General features: G+C 41.4%; 1 protein-coding gene across 1 annotated transcript in view; it reads left to right on the top strand.

The window, feature by feature from the left end:
• Positions 1–16,692: 16,692 nt before the first annotated feature.
• The window catches only part of LOC141117621 (hepatocyte nuclear factor 6-like), a 28,266-nt gene continuing 22,958 nt past the window's right edge, over positions 16,693–22,000 (top strand). Inside the window, exons 1-2 of the mRNA XM_073610559.1 lie at positions 16,693–16,981; positions 17,279–18,277. Of these exons, the coding sequence (XP_073466660.1) occupies positions 17,344–18,277 (934 nt within the window). The 5' untranslated portion in view covers positions 16,693–16,981; positions 17,279–17,343. The remainder of the gene's footprint in view (positions 16,982–17,278; positions 18,278–22,000) is intronic.

Raw genomic sequence — 22,000 nt, 5'->3', positions numbered from 1 at the left:
CCGAGGAGGTTACCTTGCGGGTGCGCTCCCGTGTCCAGCATTCGGCGTCCATAGCCGCCGAATGTATGACTTGGCCCTGCCCCCCCCCCAGCGCCCACGTCATTGGATTTGATTGACAGCAGCGGGAGCCAATGGCTGCGCTGCTATCAATCTATACAATCAAGAGCCGAGAACCCCGGGCAGAGAAACAGCCAAGTTCCAGGGCTCGGGTAAGTAAAATGGGGGGGCTGGGGGGCCGGTCACTGCCAGGTTTTTTTTCACCTTAATGCATTAAGGTGAAAAAATACGAAGGTTTACAACCCCTTTAATGCATTCGGTAGATAGATAGATAGATAGATAGATAGATAGATAGATAGATAGATAGATAGATAGATAGATAGATAGATAGATAGATAGATAGATAGATAGATAGATAGATAGATAGATAGATAGATAGAAGGATAGATAGAGTTAGTTTTTCTCCTATAATAAATACTATTTTGTCCAATGGCGTACAAGTCAATTTCATGATTTTTTAATTACCCTGCAATATGAATATACATTTTTCTTATTCCCTTTTTTTTCATGTGAGTTCTTTTTTAATTAACTCTCCTAGAAGACAAAGTATACATATGAAAAGGCACAAACATATTACAGTTTAATTAAAGGCAGCAACCAGAATGAAGGGCCAGACTGAAGTGATTCAAATGTACAGTAAAATAGCAGAGAAAATACATACAATCTTCTCAAATATATAAAATGTCACTACCACTGTGTCACACAAAAGCCCTGTGTTACATTGTACATGGAGACACCCATCTGTAATGCACCTGTGCCCAGTATTATCACACCGAGCTAATACTGCTCCTGTGTATTATATCACTGTACAACACCTGTGTATTATATCACTGTACAACACCTGTGTATTATATCACTGTACAACACCTGTGTATTATATCACTGTACAACACCTGTGTATTATATCACTGTACAACACCTGTGTATTATACCTGTCTATTATATCACTGTACAACACCTGTGCAACACTGTAGACACCTTTCTATTGTTTTGCTGAGCCACATACAGTATCTCACAAAAGCGAGTACACCCCTCACATTTTTGTAAATATTTTATTCTATCTTTTCATGTGACAACACTGAAGAAATGACACTTTGCTACAATGTAAAGTAGTGAGTGTACAACTTGTATAACAGTGTAAATTTGCTGTCCCCTCAAAATAACTCAACACACAGCCATTAATGTCTAAACCGCTGGCAACAAAAGTGAGTACACCCCTAAGTGAAAATGTCCAAATTGGGCCCAAAGTGTCAATATTTTGTGTGGCCACCATTATTTTCCATCACTGTCTTAACCCTCTTGGACATGCAGTTCACCAGAGCTTCACAGGTTGCCACTAAAGTCCTCTTCCCCTCCTCCATGAGGACATCACGGAGCTGGTGGATGTTAGAGACCTTGCACTCCTCCAAATTCCGTTTGAGGATGTTCCACAGATGCTCAATAGGGTTTAGGTCTGGAGACATGCTTGGCCAGTCCATCACCTTTCCCCCCAGCTTCCTTAGCAAGGCAGTGGTCATCTTGGAGGTGTGTTTGGGGTCGTTATCATGTTGGAATACTGCCCTGCGGCCCAGTCTCCGAGGGGAGGGGATCATGCTCTACTTCAGTATGTCACAGTACATGTTGGCATTCATGGTTCCCTCAATGAACTGTAGCTCTCCAGTGCCGGCAGCACTCATGCAGCCCCAGACCATGACACTCCCACCACCATGCTTGACTGTAGGCAAAACACACTTGTCTTTGTACTCCTCACCTGGTTGCCGTCACATACTCTTGACACCATCTGAACCAAATAAGTTTATCTTGGTCCCATCAGACCATTCCCAAGCCAGCACCCTCAGAGTGAGGTACTGAATCTGGATTAAAATTGAATCTGGACCCACACCCAATGTTTCCCCTTTGCTTTCAGGCCGCATTCATCTATACAGATCAGGGCAACTCAACAGGCATTGTGTAATTGAGCCTCAATACAACCCATCAATCTCCATATGAAAGCAACAAATGTCTGCTGAAATGAAATGAATAAATGAAGAGTTTAGTGGATGAAGGAATCTCCCTCTGTGGGCCTGTTCTGCCAGGCTCCTCTGATTTTTTGAATCGAGGGATGTTGGGCTGGAGGCCACTAAACAAATTTTGGAAAAACAATTTAAAAAAAGGCAAGACTGAAAGCAAGGCTGGCTGGAGCACTTTCGTTAGAAAAAAAAAAGGAAATAGAAAAAAATATATAGTACAGTGGAACCTTGGTTAACGAGCAACGCGGTTAATGAGCGTTTTGAAAGACCAGCAACTTTTTTTTTTTTAAAGTCTGACTCGGTTTGCGAGTGTTGGCTCGCAAAACTAGCAGAATTCAAGCTAATGGGCGGTGCAGTACCGCATTTGGCCAGAGGTGTGGTGGCACCGGGGACACCCGGAACGGTTCGGAGCCATTCCGAGCCGCTCAGGAATCACTCGGAAATACTCGGAAATACTCCCTTCCCGAGTGTTTCTGAGGCTTTCCGAGTTCAGCCGAGCTGTCCCTGAGTATTTCCGAGGCTGTCCGGCGCCCCCCCACGACTGGCCACATGCGGTATTGCATGCAATAGAGGTCAATGCGGAACAAATTATCTTCATTTCCGTTGACTTCTATGGGGAAACTCGCTTTGATATGCAAGTGCTTTAGATTACAAGCATTCTCCTGGAACTAATTATGCTCGTAATCCAAGGTTCCACTGTATATAAAACTACTACATAAGTCAAACTGTAATTCAATATGGCAGCCTGGAGGTGTTCTGTATGCAGCTGGTGTACTGAACGCCCGTGGAAATGTAATTTCCTGCTTGTGTGATTGACTTACTGTTTTTCCCAAAAGTCTGCTTTAAGATGCGGATCAAATTTTTCGGCATCCCCGCAATAGGATTTTCAGTTTTGGTGAGGTACTCCCCATGGGTTAAATACTTCTAAAGGGATGTAGACACTGCAGCTTTTCTCATCAGAACACTTATGCAGCATACACACGGTCGGACTTTTCGACCGGACTGGTCCAACGGACTTTCGACGGACTTTCAACGGACTTCCGACGGACTTTTTAACGAACGGACTTGCCTACACACGATCACACCAAAGTCTGACGGATTCATACGTGATGACGTACACCGGACTAAAATAAGGAAGTTGATAGCCAGTAGCCAATAGCTGTCCTAGCGTCGGTTTTTGTCCGTTGGACTAGCATACAGACGCGCGGATTTCTGAGTTACGACGTAAAGATTTGAAGCATGTTCCAAATCTAAAGTCCACTGAAGGTCCGATGAAGCCCACACATGATCGGATTGTCCGTCGGACCAGTCCGGTCGAAAAGTTTGCCCGTGTGTACGCGGCTTTAGGCTCCATTCACATTTTTCAGGCGTTTTTTAACATATTTTTGCAGCTTTTTATAAGCGTTTTTAAAACATTTTTGTGTTTTACAGCTTCAAGCATTTTTGTTTAGCCAATAGAAAGCATAAGAGGGAGGAGAGAGACAATTGGGGGTGGAGAGCTGCTTCTTGAGCAGAAGACAAGCGACAAAACGCTCATAAAAACGCTCATGCGTTTCAAGTCATACGTTTCTATTGAAGTCTATGGGGCCAAAAACACTTGTAATCTGCCAAAAAGAAGCTCATGTACTTTTTTGAGTGACAGGCATTTTGCTACAGGCGACAGAACTCTCAGATGTGAACAGGGGCCATTGAAATGAATGGGATTTGGCTTGTTGAGATGCAGAAAATCACTAAGGTGTGAACGGGGCCTAAGAGTGCATCTGATGATTATGATGAACTACAGTATATCCCATTCAGAATCAGTCTGCAAAGGACATGGTGAAACAAACAGCTACTTCCTCAGAGCAGGGGTTTCCAAACTTTCTAAACAAAGGTCCAGTTTACTGTCCTTCAGATTTTAGGGGCCAGACTGTGGTAAACACTGCCCCAAGCTTGGTGATCATTGGGAGTAAAAAAAAAATGCATAGCACCTGTGGTCGATAGGAGGAGGGATAGTGCCCCATCATTGGTGTCAGTGGGAGGAATAGTGCCCCATCATTGGTATCAGTGGGAGGAATAGTGCCCCATCATTGGTGTCAGTGGGAGGAATAGTGCCCCATTATTGGTGTCAGTGGGAAGAATAGTGCCCCATCATTGGTGTCAGTAGGAGGAGGGATAGTGCCCCAATATTGGTGTCAGTGGGAGGAATAGTGCCCCATCGTTGGTGTCAGTATGATTAGGAATAGTGCCCCATCATAGGTGTCAGTGGGAGGAATAGTTTCCCATCATTGGTATCAGTAGGCTGAATAGTACCCCATTACTGGTATCAATGGGTGGAATAGTGCCCCATCATTGGTATCAGTGGGTGGAATAGTGCCCCATCATTGGTATCAGTGGGTGGAATAGTGCCCCATCATTGTTTTTAGTGGGAGGAATAGTGCCCCATCATTGGTGTCAGTAAGAGCAATAGTGTCCCATCATTGGTATCAGTGGGAGGAATAGTGCCCCATTATTGGTATCAGTGGGAGGAATAGTTCCCCATCATTGGTGTCAGTAGGAGGAATAGTGCCCCATCATTGGTATTAGTGGGAGGAATTGTGCCCCATAATTGGTGTCAGTGGGAGGGATAGTGCCCCATCATTGGTATCAATGGGTGGAATAGTGCCCCATCATTGGTATCAGTGGGTGGAATAGTGCCCCATCATTGGTATCAGTGGAAGAAATAGTGCGCCATCAATGGTGTCAGTAGGAGCAATAGTGCCCCATCATTGGTATCAGTGGGAGGAATAGTGCCCCATCATTGGTATCAGTGGGAGGAATAGTTCCCCATCATTGGTGTCAGTGGGAGGAATAGTGCCCCATCACTGGTATCAGTGGGAGGAATAGTGCCGCAACATTGGTGTCAGTAGGAGGAATAGTGCCCCATCATTGGTATCAGTGGGAGGAATAGTGCCCCATCATTGGTGTCAGTGGGAGGAATAGTGCCCCATCATTGGCATCAGTGAGAGGAATAGTGCCCCATCATTGGTGTAAGTAGGAGGAATAGTGCCAAACAAAACCAAAGGAAATTCCTAGCTCAATTTACCAACCAGCCAGCAAAAAAAAAACAAATTATCCTAACAGTTTAGGTTAAAACGAGTTTAACATTTGGGGTTTGGTACATTTGTGTGTACCATGTTTTTTTGTTTTTTGGGTGAGATTCTGCCTTTAATATCACTTTAAAGAAGAAAACAATGAGGTTCCCTGGATGATTTCCAAGGTGGACCTGCATAGAGTATCTGGACATCTTTTTCTGCTCTAAACCTGAACTCTGTACGATCAGATTCGGTTGGCAATGTTAATGAATAGTACTCTTTGTTCACGCCTAAATGTAACAAATATTGAACTAACACATTACATAACTGACTTACACTTTTCCTCCAGAACTCTGTATAGGAAATCAATTGTTTTTGTGAATTAATCATACCTTGGTTTAAAGGTACAATCCATTCAAAAAAAAACAGAAGCCCTGAGCTGCATAGGGGGAAATATACAGCCTGCTCGGGGCTTGGGGCTTTGATTTAGCTATGGCTGTAGTTGCCCCATCCGCCCCCTACCTGATGATCAGGGAACCCTTCTTTGTAATTCAGGAGACGGATTCCCAAACACACCCACTGAAGTGCCCTCCCTGTCTTTAGTAATGCCTGATATATTAAAGTTCCCCATAGCCACCTGCTTTGGAAGTTTGAATCTGATTGGCTGCACAGGAAGCAGGGAGAAAGGAGGTTTCACAAGTGCAGGCTACAGGAAGCAGACCCCCACCCAACCTGTGAGGAGCTGTATGAATTCTGGTTGCAATGGATTACACACAGCCAAGATTAAAGTCCAACCCCAGTCTCAGCTTCTTAATTGAATCCTGTTCCTTACTGAAGAGTTCCCCCTGACACTATGTTTTATCTTATTTGACACTTACCTTTACCAGATGTCTTTTGCAGTACTGGGCAATGCTTTCTACATAACTATAATATGAGTTAAGGGGGGCATAGAGATATCCTTGAAGTGGGCAGGTCTATGACCCCCTGCGGTCACAGGACTTCAGGATTGAATGATAGGATAGGGTCTACATTTAACTCAGAAGACAGAGGACATCTTGTGGTGAAAAGGGGGCAGTGTTGGATTGTAGGTGAGTATTGCAGCCTGAGCTCCTTTTTATTTTAAGGATTGGGGAGTACTGTTTCGTTTTTGTTTGGTATCCTGTTTTTTGAATTTCTCTTTACATCTAAACACTATGCATTTACAGTAAAATAGTCCTTTAATTAAAAAAAAAAAATTATACATATACACTATATTGTCAAAAGTATTGGGACGCCTGCCTTTACACGCACATGAACCTTAATGGCATCCCAGTCTTAGTCCGTAGGGTTCAATATTGAGTTGGCCCACCCTTTGCAGCTATAACAGCTTCAACTCTTCTGGGAAGGCCGTCCACAAGGTTTAGGAGTGTGTCTATGGGAATCTTTGACCATTCCTTAAGAAGCGCATTTATGAGGTCAGGCACTGATGTTGGATGAGAAGGCCTAGCTCGCAGTCTCCACAAATGTATCCCAAAGGTGTTCTATCAGGTTGAGGTCAGGACTCTGTGCAGGCCAGTCAAGTTCCTCCACCCCAAACTCGCTCATCCATGTCTTTATGGACCTTGTTTGTGCAGTCATGTTGGAACAGGAAGGGGCCATTCCAAAACTGTTCCCACAAAGTTGGCAGCATGAAATTGACCAAAATGTCTTGGTATGTTGACGCCTTAAGAGTTCCCTTCACTGGAACTAAGGGGCCAAGGGCAACCCCTGAAAAACAACCCCACACCATAATCCCCCCTCCACCAAATGATATGGACCAGTGCACAAAGCAAGCTCCATAAAGACATGGATGAGACACTTACCACACTGTATCTATAGAAAGCAGCGTCACTCAAGGCTGCCCTCTTGATGTGTACTACAAACTCCTCCCCTCTTGTCATCTCCATTACATAGGGGGGAGTTGTTTTTTTTTTGTTCATGGAGGAAAATTGGGAAGGCTGACAACATTGTTTGAGCTTTTGGTTCAATTCACATGTAGCAAGGTCCCAGGCCTCCTTTGGTCTGATGAGAACCTTCAGGGCCAGAGATAGCTGACATCTTTCTGTATATGGTGGGTTGCAAGGCATAGTGAGTGTAATACAAGGTATATTAGTTGGGTGCCAGACACTTCTTGAATGCAAAAGAGATTTTATTTCTCTTAACAGAACTTTGGGAGAGGGTTAGGGCCAGGACACCCTTAGGTAGTTGCAAAGTTAATTGGCAGACATCGAGACTTCAACAGGAGGACAGCCATGCAGGGGACTCATCCAGCAAGATGCCACATCTGCATGTGTAGGAACGCTGTCTCCTATGGCAACAGTCTTTAACAGTTTCTAACACAAAGTGTAACAGTTCCTTCACTTTCACTACAATCACTTCTTGTAGTTCTTCAACCCACCGAGTTTCCAGTCTCTCTCACACTAGACTAGATGATTCACTGCCATTGAATCCCTTGAGCTCCTCCAATCTTCACTGTAGTATCTTCCTCGAACGTTCTCTGCTGGGCCCCTAGCTTGGCACTCCCGATACTTCTCAAGCTTCACCCCACTGGCCTGCTCAGTCCCTGGCTTGACACACAAGAAGGGTTGCCACCTGTCCAGGATTTACCCGGACAGTTCGGGTTTTAAATCATGTGTCTGGGTTTCAGTCCACCCGAAACCTGGACACATTATTCAGACCAGGCTGTGGCTCCCCAAGTAACCGAGATAGTCATACACAAATCTATTCCCGCTGCGGGCGGCTGTTTGGGGGCAGGTTTGGCATCACTGAAGGGTGGGGTGATGATGTTAGCAAGAGCAATTTGGCCACACCCACTGGCGTGCTCTGTGCGCTACATTACTACTCCCCTTGGGGGACCCAAATGTGTCCCAGGTCTTTTATAATCCTATAGTGTTTACTGCAAAAGAATAAAAAAAATTGCCCTGTGCCACAAAAGTGTTCGGGTTTGGCTTGAAGAAGGGTGGCAACCCTACACACAAGGCTGCTCTGCAAGCATCGCCTCCGCTGGCTGGGTCTCTGGCTTGATACCCGCTAAAGTTTCCAATTCTTCACCGTCCCCGGTTGGTGAGAATTCTGCTCCGGTACTTGCTACAGTTACTCACTGTGGTCCCTGGTAATAAGGTGGATGGTCCCTTAGTGGCTACAGCTTCCCCTCTTCCTCCGACCATGACAGGTTTTTCCGGCTGGCAAACCTGTCACTTCTGGTTGGACTGCAAGCCGTAATCCCAACCCTACACTGCTCTCTCTTGCTTCTGGATAGGCCCTCAGACAGCCTAACAGCCAGATGTGCCCGGGATAGGCCCAATCTCCGGCCTAACAGCCAGATGTGCCCGGGATAGGCCCAATCTCCGGCCTAACAGCCAGATGTGCCCGGGATAGGCCCAAGCTCTGGCCTAGCAGCCAGATGTGCCCGGGATAGGCCTAAGCTCCGGCCTAACAGCCAGATGTGCCCGGGATAGGCCCAAGCTCCGGCCTAGCAGCCAGATGTGCCCGGGATAGGCCCAAGCTCCGGCCTAGCAGCCAGATGTGCCCGGGATAGGCCCAAGCTCCGGCCTAACAGCCAAATGTGCCTGGGATAGGCCCAAGCTCCGGCCTAGCAGCCAGATGTGCCCGGGATAGGCCCAATCTCCGGCTTAACAGTCAGATGTGCCCGGGATAGGCCCAATCTCCGGCCTAGCAGCCAAATGTGCCTGGGATAGGCCCAATCTCCGGCCTAGCAGCCATATGTGCCCGGGATAGGCCCCATCTCCAGCCTAGCATTCCAGGCAATACGACACACATGCACCCAGACAGCCGTCCAGGTGGCCCAGAACACTGATTACCTGACTCCACCCAAATATATAGGCTGTCCCAGCAGGCCAAGGGATCCAAGAAAACCGCTACCCATTGGCTGAGACACCCCACATACCCATAATCTGACCTTGCATTGCCCTTCTCGTATCTAATGTCACCAGGTACCGACCACCTAGCGGCAAAAGAAAAAAGTGCAGCAATACCAGACTTAGGGAGAAATCAATTGATCCCTAACAATCAGCCAATGAAAAAAGGGGGGGAGGGAATTGGGACTTTAAATGAAACGCAAGGGAAGGTTTGCACCTCCATCTCTATCTATATTCAGAAAAAGGGGGGGAAGGTTGGGACTTTGTTTGTGGATTTGTATGGCTCCACCGCACACACACCTCATTCAAAGTCCCAACCTTCCTCTCAGTCAGCCAAGGTAGTCACTCCTGGCAGGTAAATTTAGGAGCAACCCTGCCTAAACTCCAGGGTGCTACACACAGGACATGATGAGGAAACTGTCATTCTGGCAATATCAATAGAGATTATTCTGTACTTTCAGACGCGTACCTAGCCTGGAAAAATAAAACAAATGCAGCCACCACACGTATGGACTGGTAAGCTGATATATTTGACTTTAATTCTTGGGTTTAAATATACTTTAATGACTGATATTGATGCTTGTATGGTGAAATGCCCCTTGCCTTTCGTTCATGGAAAGGAGAATGATTGGCATCTGTAAAGCATGGGACGTCTCTATATACAATAAAGCAGCTTGTTATCACTCCCTGGGGAAGCCTGTGTATGGCCACCGTTACTTATTTATTTTTCATTAGTGTATTATAGCAATCAGTCTCACCTTTGTTTTGTACCAGAATGTTTTCCATTCATGCTGAATCATGTATTAGAGCAATGAATCACACATTTGTTGTGTGACATTTGTACATAGATTGTGTGTTCTATTAATTAATAATAACTGGATTCTGCATTTGTAGAGTCATTCCATCCTCAGCCTCTTTTCTTATCGTTCTATGCTACTTCAATCACTTTTATACAGTAAAGCCATTTCACTAGTACTTCCTTCTGCAAGCATTGCTGAATCACATAGACTAATTAACCACTTAAGGACCGGGCCTATTTCTCAAACTTGTTGTTTACAAGTTAAAAAAATTTTTTTTTTTTGCTAGAAAATTACTTTGAACCCCCAAACATTATATATATTTTTTTCAGACACCTTAGCGAATAAAATGTTGGTCGTTGCAATACTTTATGTCAAACCGTATTTGCGCAGCGGTCTTACAAACGCAATTTTTTTTGGAAAAAGTACACTTTTTTTTTATTAAAAAATTGCAAAACAGTAAAGTTACCCCAATTTTTTTTATTATGTGAAAGATAATGTTACACAGAGTAAATTGATACCCAACATGTCATGCTTCAAAATTGCGCCCGGTCGTGGAATGGTGACAAAGTTTGACCCTTAAAAGTCTCCATAGGCGACTTTAAAAATGTCTACAGGTTACCACTTTTGAGTTACAAAGGAGGTATTATGCTAGCTATTGCTCTCGCTCTTACGATCGTGGCGATACCTAACATGTGTGGTTTGAACAACGTTTACATATGCGGGCGCGACTTACGTATGTGTTCGCTTCGAGCACGGCGAGACGAGGCACTTTAAATTTTTTTTTTCTTATTTATTTTACTTTTTTTTTTTGACACCGTCCCTTTTTTTAAAAAAATGTTTGGATCACTTTTATTCCTATTACAAGGAATGTAAACATCCCTTGTGATTGAAAAAAGCATGACAGGACCTCTTTAAGCACTACAGCCCCAGAAGAATTTACCCCCTTCCTGACCAGAGCACTTTTTGCGATTCGGCACTGCGTCGCTTTAACTGACAATTGCGCGGTCGTGCGACGTTGCACCCAAACAAATTTGACGTCCTTTTTTTCCCACAAATAGAGCTTTCTTTTGGTGGCATTTGATCATCTCTGTGGTTTTTTTTTTTTGCGCTATAAACAAAAAAATAGCGACAACTTTGAAAAAAATGCATTATTTTTTACTTTTTGCTATAGTAAATATCCCCAAAAAATATATTAAAAAAAATTTTTTTTCCTCAGTTCAGGCCGATACGTATTCTTCTACATACTTTTGGTAAAAAAAAAAGCAATAAGCGTTTACTGATTGGTTTGCGCAAAAGATATATTGCGTCTACAAAATAGGGGATAGTTTTATGGCATTTTTATTAATATATTTTTTTTTTACTAGTAATGGCGGCTATCTGCGATTTTTATCATGACTGCGACATTATGGCGGACACATCGGACAATTTTGACACATTTTTGGGACCATAAAACATTTCTGGGACTATAAAATTGCACTGATTACTGTAAAAATGACACTGGCAGTGAAAGGGGTTAACCACTAGGGGGCTAGGGAGGGGTTAAGTGTGTCCTAGGGAGTGATTCTAACTGTTAGGGGGCGTGGCTACGAGTGACATGTCACTGTTCACTGCTCCCGATCACAGGGAGCTGTGACAGTGTCACTAGGCAGGACGGGGAGATGCTCGTTTACATTAGCATCTCCCCGTTCTTCCTCACCATGAGACAATCGTGGGTATCCCCGTGGACATCGAGTCCGCGGGACCCACGATTGCAGTCACGGAGCTTCCCCTGGGCGCGCGCGCGAGCCGCCTCTTAAAGGGCAACGTACAGGTACGTGATTCTGCCCGTACATGCCCTTTTGCTGCAGTATATCTGCGTGAGGCGGTCGGGAAGCTGTTAATGTGTCTTTTTGACCCCAGATCTCACATTTACACTTAATTGTAGGGCTGCAGAAATTAACGATTAATTCCTCGATTAATCGTTAATTTTTTTGACCGATCAAAATTTTTTTGATCGGTAGGCTGCCTGCCCTGGGGCCACTTTGGGCCAAGTTGTGGCTGCAGCGCAGCGCTCCGCTCCCTCCTCCTCCTCCTCCACTATATGTCATACACAGTCTGCGGGCATCTCCCGCTGGTTGTCTCCGAGCTGGGTGTGAAAACTTTGGCCGCGCTGTGAGAAAAGTCCCGCCCTCCTCCTAGATTAGCTCATGTGATAGACGCAGTGTTCTGTCCATCACACGAGCTGATCTAGGAGGAGGGCGGGACTTTTCTCACAGCACGGCCAAAGTTTTCACACTCAGCTCTGAAGCACACAGCAGGAGATGCCTGCAGACTGTGTAATCCAGACACAAGCACTGACTACAGTGAGGCTGCAATTATGGGCACGGTGGGACTGCATTATGGGCACAGTGAGACTGCATTATGGGCACGGTGAGGCTGCCATTATAGGCACGGCAAGGCTGCGATTATGGGCACGGTGAGATAGCATTATGGGCACGGTGAAAGCTGCGATTATAGGCACGGCGAGGCTGCGATTATGGGCATGGTGAGACTGCATTGTGGGAACAGTGAGGCTGCGATTATGGGCATGGTGAGACTGCATTATGGGAATGGTGAGGCTGCGATTATGGGCATGGTGAGACTGCATTATGGGAACGGTAAGGTTGCGATTATGGGCACGTTGAGGCTGCGATTATGGGCACGGTAAGGCTGAGATTATGGGCACGGTGAGGCAGCATTATGGCACGGTGAGGCTGCGATTATAGGCATGGCGAGGCTGCGATTTTGGGCACGGTGAGACAGCATTACAGGCACTGTGAGGCTGCGATTATGGGTACGGTGAGGCTGCAATTATGGGCACGGTGAGACTGCATTATGGGAACGGTGAGGCTGCGATTATGGGCACGGTAAGTCTGAGATTATGGGCACGGTGAGACAGCATTATGGGCACGGTGAGACAGCATTATGGGCACAGTGAGGCTGCGATTATAGGCTCGGCGAGGCTGCGATTATGAGCATGGTGAGACAGCATTATGGGCACGGTGAGGCTGCGATTATGGGCACAGTGAGGCTACGATTATGGGCACGGTGAGACTGCATTATGGGAACGGTGAGGCTACGATTATGGGCACGGTAAGGCTGAGATTATGGGCACGGTGAGGCTGAGTTTATGACGTATGACGTCCTAGCCATGCCCGCTATGTCCGGTTTCGGCCATTGCCATAACAACGGTGCTAAATCAGCTAAAAGTAGTTGGATCTATATGTGCGTTATAATTATTCAAAATTAGTCAATTAATCGATTAAAAAAAAATTGATTAATCGAACACGAAAATTTTAATCAGTAACAGCCCTACTTAAATGCAATTTAAAAAAAGACTTTTTTTTTTTCAATAATTTCCCCTTTAAGATATGGGCGGAAGTGACGTTTGACGTTGCTTCCATCATCTAACGTCATTGAGTCGAGTGGGAGCCATCATTCCCTCACTCGACTCACAGCCACTGAGGGGAAGGATCGGATCGTCTCCGACGCTACTGGCGGCTCCAGTAAGCGGCGGAGACGACCGAAACGTGGCAGGAGGGGGTGGGCACCTGTCCCGCCCTCGATAAAAGTGATTTCCGCCGCGGAGACCACTTTTACCTCAAAGAGGAACGCCCACCGTTTCAGAAAATAACGGGGGTTATGGCAGCTATCTGCTGTCATAACCCCAGTATTCTAAGTCAAAGTACCGATGGAGGTTTGCGGTAAAATCATATGACGCCCAGTCAGGATAATTAAACCACTTCCCGGCCGTTATTTTGCTATAGTCCGGGTGGGAAGTGGTTAAAGTGGAAGCAAATCCTCTTCTCGGTTTCAGCCAAGGAAGATGTCATCTTGGCCTCTGTTAAATCTATAACTGCCATGATGCTGCACATGTGATCAGTTATGACACCAGCCATTGGATGGTGTGATAGTTTGGTTGAGAGCACAACCAATCAATGTGACAGTTACATTCCTGGCACGTGCTGGGAATGTAACTGTTTTTTGAAACTGTTAAATCGATGGGTTTACTTCCGCTTTAAGAGGATGGATCCACTTCTGTTTTTTTCAGGCCCGAACAAAGCCGGGTGTAAACAGACACAAGTCTGTTTACACCCGCCTGTCCATAGAGGTGAATTGACCATCCAATCAGGTCCACCTGAAAAACTAACATGCGGACCTGATTGGACACACCGTATGAAAGGGGCCTTATGACATATACTTGAAGTTCTGGAGATCTCCCTGTCTGTCATTCTAATGGAGATATCTTCCCATCTATGGAGATCCCAACCAGCTGATGGGTGTGCAGAAGCAGTGCTAGGTTTTCGCATTAGAAAGCCCAGCATAGTTGGCAATCTGAGTGTCATGCCACCTTGTATTTTCTTAATTTGAAACTTTATGGCATTTTAGTACATTTATTTGTAAATAATAAAAAAAAGAACTTGAAACAATCATGCATTCCATTTTACGGGCTAGTTCACACCATGAACCTCCAGGAACCTACAAGAGGGGCCCCAAGGTTTTGACTGTCTAGGGGTCCCCACAGCATTTGAAAAGAGGCACATGTCATAATGATTGCAGGGGTGGACTGATGCTCCCAAAATATCCTGTGTCTGGAGTGCCACAGATTAGAACAGTGAAAGGCCCAATGCACCTAACACAGATACTTCCGTTTTAGATGGACACCAGTGGATTACATCACCTGGCAACTGATTGCATTTCTTTGAATCTTCTGGGGACAGATCTCCCCATGATAGTTTGTGATTCACCCCTTCTGAATAGCCTTAGGTTGGTTATCACTCGTTAGCATCTGGACTTTTTAATTATTTTTTTTTTTTTTTTTTTACATTATCAGTAGATAAAGGACTTGTGTTGTGCAGAGCTAGATCCTGTTTCCACCAGGGGCATTATATATATATATATATATATATATATATATATATATATATATATATATATATACGTTTTCTTTCCTCAGACCACTTTTGGTGGGTCTTGACCTACCAGGCCCAAAACATCCCACAAGAGCTGACACCAAAGTTTGGCATTTGCGTGTCCTTAGTTATTCTGTTTGAGTTACATTTTAAATGGTGTCTACAAAACTGTGATTCAACATGGCAAGAATCATACACAACTAAAAAGGCAGTTTTGAGTGGAGTGGGCCTTCAGGCGTTAGCACATCCCCTCCTGATGCCAATGAAATTACCAAAGACCTCATGGGAGGTGCAGTCATGCAAACCATACCCATGGGCCTGTGTACTGAACCAGTGTACCATTCAGTTAATCATTCATGCACTCTATTTAAAAGCTAATACACACTCTATCTAAAGGAGCCAGTGTGTTATACTATTCAATCACATCTAAGATGTATAGAGCATCTGTGTTTCTGTGTGTTATCCTATTTAATAAATCTATTTATTATATTAACAAGTGTCGCTAAAATTTAATTTCTGTACCTTTGCATTGCACATGCACAGTATTAAAAAAATAGTTATATTGCTGTTTCTTTTGTGTTAAAAATTAATAATAATAATAATACTTATATACTACTACTACTACTACTACTACTACTACTAATAATAATAATTATAATTATTATTATTATTATTATTATGATGATGATTATATTTAGTAATAATTCATTTTAATAACAAAATAAACACTCTAATAGTAGGGGTGCAATAGACTAACCTGAACCTTACCTAGTTAGAGTAATAATTTATTCTATCATCAGTATTTGTTGCTTCTAACAGCCAGTTAGGTTAATGCAAAAAATATATCACACCATAGATGTTAGTCTAAGAACTTTATTGCGCCTATAGCTATCTTATAGTGTGCTGGGTTCTTGGGGTGCTGCCATACTATCTGCATGGAGTTAGTATGTAATCCCCATATTCACGTGGGCTGCCTCTGCGTGCTCTCCTTCCTCCTACCATCCAGGAAACATGAGTAGAAGAATTCATTACTATCTATATTGTAATACGTAAAGGTGTGAACACATAAAGTTCATTGCAGTAGACAAATGCAAATGCTGTGATTATAGTATATAACACGCTATAGAATATGTTGGCACTATAGAGATATGAGCATTAAGAACAATGATTTAAATATGTCTTTGTCTTGTAGATTTCTGTGTCCAGAATTAAAAAAATATATATTATTGATCATCTATATATTATGTAATAATGTGTAAAATTTCTAGGAATTGTTTTATTTTAATAAAATATTTATTTTGAACAATGGATTGTGTGAACAAAGCCATAAAATAAGCTACACTGGTGTTAAAATTGACTATAGCAAAAAAACACTTAGCGGGAATTAAATACATATATTTCATATATCTATCCTATATATAAATGTAAATACTGTATATAATTATCAATCGATCTAGCTACTGTATTATAATTATATTTTTATATTTGTGTGTGTGTATATATATATATATATATATATATATATATATATATATATATATATATATATATAATAATAATATATATATATATATATATATATATATATATATATATATATATATATATATATATATATATATTTTATTTTTATTTTTTTTTACATTGGGCACCTAATTTAAAGATGTGCCTATTGTGACCTATCTATGTTGTTGCTACACAAGACAAAAGTCTTTGTATGTATATATAAATCTCTCTATTGTTATGCATTAGTTTCTCTCCACCTAAAGGCTGAAGGCTTCAGATTTCTTTGGGTGGGCTGTCGTCTTAATTGTCAGGAGGCAGAAGGAGGGGTCCAGCGCTTAAAGAGTTACTCCTGGCCAGTGTTTGATTGCACATCTGTCAGATTTTAGGCTAGTGACGTGTGGTAGCAGGAAACTGGAGTGTTTGGGACTAAAATCGATGAGACTTAGCTGTGGGCTGGAAGCAGAAGCAAGCAGGGGCACTGATCTCTGTGAGGGAGACAATATCACAATAGGACCTAGGCTAGAAGAGAAAGCTCTCTCTCTGCCTGTCTGCACAGCTAGGATCTTCAAACTCTCTCTGTGCAACGAGAGAGAGCCAAGACAAGCCTGCATCTGATAATTATCCCTTAACAAACTGAAGAGCTCATTTACCCATAAAAAGAGGAACCTGATGAAGATCTGTAGACCACAACAGACTGATGTGTATCTGATTTAAACCGCATTTCAATAGGTAAGGATCCATCTCAACCGTAAGTGCCTATATGTTCTTCTGTGTGCTTCTGTACATTGCTGTACTGTGGGCATGTAGGGGTTAATAACTGGTGCATTCATAGTATTTGTAGTGATTGCATGTCACGGGGTTGATTATTTTTTTTTTTTCGCTGCGCCTATAAAATATTTTCTCGTTGGTTATCGGAATTTTGATACCAATAAATGCCTAACCTGATCAGAATGTAGATGTGTTTGTGAGAGAAAAGAAAATTAGACAGGTTGGCCGACTTAGGTCTAAAGCTGTGATTCTTTCCAGTCAATTTAGAGTAAAGATTAATGGGACACAACTAGATAAAGAGAAGGATGTTGTAGCCTGAAGACATGAACGTCCAGTTGGGTTTGGAGACCGGTGAAGACATCTCAGGCCAAGAGCTGATGCACAATCAAGGTAGGACTTTGCATCCACCTGTACCAAGATCATCGTTGGTGTCCAGTATGACCTCTGTGTTGGATGGAAGCGACTACCACCGCTCAGATCATCATCTGGCCGCATCGTTGCACCCAGGGTTGGGATTTGGGGGTGATTCTCCTCCAGGATCCGCAAACAGTTACACAACCTTGACCCCATTGCAGCCCCTTCACGAAAAGTTCCATCACCACCAGCATCATCAATGTGTCCCCGTTGGAAATGTCATTGGAAGTTTTACTTTAATGAGAGAAGACAGGGGACTTGGGCCCCCTAGTAACTTTTATAGTCACTATCCTAAAGATATAAGCATGGGGCAAAGCCTTTCGTCTTTGCCAAGCCCTAACCTGACCTCCATGCACGGTTATGGTCACACTTCAGGACACTTGTCTAATGAGAAGATGGTATCTGGCAATGGTTTTGATGCCCACCACAGTATGTTTAGCAGGATAGACCAGCACTTTTCAAGAGAATTGTCCCCTCCTCCTTCCTCTGGAGTAGGGTCACCCAACAACATGCACCAACATCACTATGTTCACCACAGGGCAGATATTAACTGTAGACAAAACCCCCCCATGCCAACACAAAACACTACTCTCTCAAGCCAGCTGGAAGAGATTAATACCAAAGATGTTGCCCAAAGAATTATTGCAGAACTGAAAAGATACAGCATCCCACAAGCTATTTTTGCAGAGAGGGTTCTGTGTAGGTCACAAGGGACTCTCTCTGACCTTCTAAGAAACCCTAAACCCTGGAGCAAGCTAAAATCGGGAAGAGAGACCTTCAAGAGGATGTGGCGGTGGCTTCAGGAGCCTGAATTCCAGAGAATGGCAGCTTTAAGGTTAGAAGGTAAGATAGTTTATTATGAGCATGCTGGTGACTGGAACCTCGGGCAATGCAAGGAGAAGACTCACTCATTGCATAATGAGTGCAAGAACACCTATAAAATGTCTTAATCATTTCAAATTTAAATTGAAGTTGCTGCTAATAGTGGTAGTTCATTTTTATTTCAAATTTGAGTGGGTTTGTTTTAGCTTCTATAGTCAACACCAATAATGTTTTTAAAAAAATATCATACACCTCCTGAAAATACTGCAAAAAAAATGTGCAGTTATGTTGAAGGCCCAGGGGGCTGTCAGAATATTTTGTATTTTCGCACCCTTGTGCACAAACAAACATGGCAATTAAAAGTGTTGTGTCATTAAGAGGGTATTCCATCAAAACTGAAAAAGAACACATTTTTAAACTCCCAAAGCTGCCCCCAGGTGGGCCCTTGTGAGTGGAATGACATTAGTGTGACACAGCAGATGGCCTACAAGTGGCTCATAAGGCCGGAGCACTTTTTCCATGCAAATTAAATGCATTTTAGTGTGTCTAATTGTATAATTGTATACCTATACACACTGATCTAGTGACAATGGCTTGTGTGAAATTCCTTGCGTTGTCTCTGGTCTGTCATAAAGAGATAAACTGCAGAATTATTTTCCACTACTTAGCTAGATTTCAATTGACTATCTGTCTGTCTATCTATCTTTAATATCATATATATATATATATATATATATATATATATATATATATATATATTTTTTTTTTTTTTTTTTTCATTTTTTTACTCTATAATTTTCTTTTCTGTTAAAAAAAACGCCTATACATGTATATTTCTCATTATGTAACATCTCTTTCTCTTTCTCTCTCTCTCTCTCTCTCTCTCTCTCTCTCTCTATATATATATATATATATATATATATATATATATATATATAGATATAGATACCTATATAGATATAGTGTATCTATATATATCTATATATATATAAACACCCACACTTATTTCTTTTTAGTAAAAAAATATATTAAATTACAGACACCTATAGATTTTTTTTGCATTCATGATGCCTGCAACTACCCAATATCATTGACTCTAATTTGTGCTAAAAAAAAATAATTTTTAAATTGCATAATTGATGATTTACTAACCTGTTAAAAAAAAGACATTTACTAATATCCGTTTTTTTTTTCTATCAGCATTTTTAGCCTATATATTGTAGACCCTAAGGGAAAGCAATGAGTCACCTCTGTGCTCTCTGGTTTGCATATTGGAAAATGCATGCTAATTTTCAGCCAACAAAGAAAAATCAAATTAATTGAGATCCAATATTTGCTTAATTTACCATCAAACTTGATGACGACTGGTGAGGAGCATTTGGCCTAGTCAGTAGTCAGTCAGCCATCTTGTGCTCTTGAACCGCAGTGGTTATAATATCTTTATAAGTCTACTACTTCTATTTCATTGAATATTTAAATGCATTTTTTAAGTTATTCCATCATCAGTAAAAAAAAAAAAAAAAAAAAAAAAACCTCTTTAAAATAAAGCGACGTTTTACAAATTTGGGCTTTTCTGTTTGGTAAAAGAATCCAGAAAATACCTCTTTATGTTTGTGATTTATATCGCTATTTTATCATAATGGCCTGTGGCTCTATAGTTTGCTGATCCCTAATGAACATGGATACCTATGTGAGCATGTCATTGAAAATTAATTATGATGAAAAGTAAATGTCTTTGTCTTTCGACCAAACAGCAGCGCTTCATAAACCTGCACGTGCAAAATGGCGGCAAGAAGGACAATGCACTGGCAATTAATGCTAGTTTGCTATTTTAACCAATTTTTTTTTTTCAGTTGATATATTTTATCAATATTGAAGCAAACAACAGAGGCAGTATGTTTTTTTATTTTTTTTATTTCATGCCATATTTTTTTTACCCACTATCAAAATGAAGAGAGTAGCTTTTACTGAATTATGCACTAGATTTTTGTTGCAGATTTTTTTTTAATTTTAGGTAGGTACAGTATGTAGGCCTTTATTCTTATTGTTGGCCCCTTAAATAAATTCCATATGTTTAAATATTTGGTACTATTTATTTAACAAGAATAAAAACTATGTTTTAAGTTCAACCTGAAGCGCAAAAGTTATGAGGAACTTATACTGTAATTGTCCCCTTACACCCAAATGTTTGCTTTATATTTTCTAAAGGTTAAAACTATCATCATCTGATGGAAGGAAAGGCCTTTTTAACAGTTGATGTTTTTGTAAAATAAGAGTAGTATGTGCCTATATGCCAAGTGGGCGTGTGAGTTCATTTGCAAAAATCGTAAGAGTTGCAGGCCGATTATTTGTTGGCTAAAATGGGGATTGGATAATCACATGATTGTGGTTGGAACATTGTGGGGGTTTTTTTGTTTAACTTTATATGCCCTATATGGATTTAAGAAATTTCTAAATAATTTTAGGGAAGAAAGCAATTTTTGTATACAGTGTCGATTGATTCTATTGCAATTTCTTATCTAGAAATTCTTGACAGCAATTTTGGCAGTAAACATTGACCAAAGAAAAAATGATAAGCTAGAGTTACATAGGGATAGATTATTGACAGAAAATTGAAAGTCAAACAGGCCCTCCATTTCACTTATTTAATGCTAATGGGATTATTTACTTAAGATTTGGAATGCCACAAAGTCCATGTTTATTTTCATTTTTTTTTTAAAACTTCTAATCCAAAAGTAAAATTAATAATTTTTGTTTATTGCTTTCTTAGGATTTGTTTGTGATCATCCTCACAAGTGTGATCATCCTCCTAAATAACTCATTTCATGAGCCACAGAGACACCTGTTTTTATAAACTTAATACATTTTAGTAAATTCAGTTGAGGATTATGAAAAAAAAAAAAATCAAAAATCAAAACACACACACAAACGTACATTTTTACTGCTATTATCCTATAAAGGGCAAACATATTACACAACAATGTACATTAAATATTACAGGGTTCAATTTACAAACTTTAGACTTAACAAGACCTAGAAAAAATAGGGCCATCAAAAGTACTGTAATATTAATTTGTTTACACTATTATATTTAAAAGCTATCTATTTATATAATACAGTAGTTTCATTATTATAATTTTATTTCTATTTTTTTTAAAGCTTGGATTTCACATTTATACCTGTTAGATAAAACTGTTATGCAGAGATTTAAGAGAGGATAAAATAAAGGTCAAAAGAACACTGATTGCCCCATATCTCAAATGGTAACATCTGAACAAAAAATAAAATTAAAAAAATAAGTTGATAAAAAAAGATTATGAATCAACCAAAAACAAATAAGTTGATAAAAAAAGATTACGAATCAACCAAAAACATTTCCCAAAAATTAAAAAATAAATAAAGGATCTGGGTGGGCCAGGTGGTTCCTTCCTGCCATTTATGTCTACAAAGCTTGCTCATGAACAAAAGCCCACAGTGGTTTTTAACCTTTTTATTGTCAGTGCATTAAAGTGTGAATTGCTGCAGCCCCCTTGCAAGAGGAGTGACTGTGACACACTGGTCGATGAAACAGCTCAGAAAATGAACACAGTCATGGTAGATGTAAAATATTGCCCCAACAAAAAGAGTAATCAACCCGCTGAAAATTATTTAAAAATAATGTGCCAGCCTTTTTTTTTTCTTTTTTTTTTTTTGTAAGAATTTACTTGCACATCCACTTCACATTCACAGTTCCCACCTAATGAA

The sequence above is a fragment of the Aquarana catesbeiana genome, linkage group LG13, assembly GCF_042186555.1.
Source record: "Aquarana catesbeiana isolate 2022-GZ linkage group LG13, ASM4218655v1, whole genome shotgun sequence".
NCBI lineage: Eukaryota > Metazoa > Chordata > Amphibia > Anura > Ranidae > Aquarana > Aquarana catesbeiana.
This window is presented reverse-complemented; position numbering and strand designations above follow the sequence as displayed.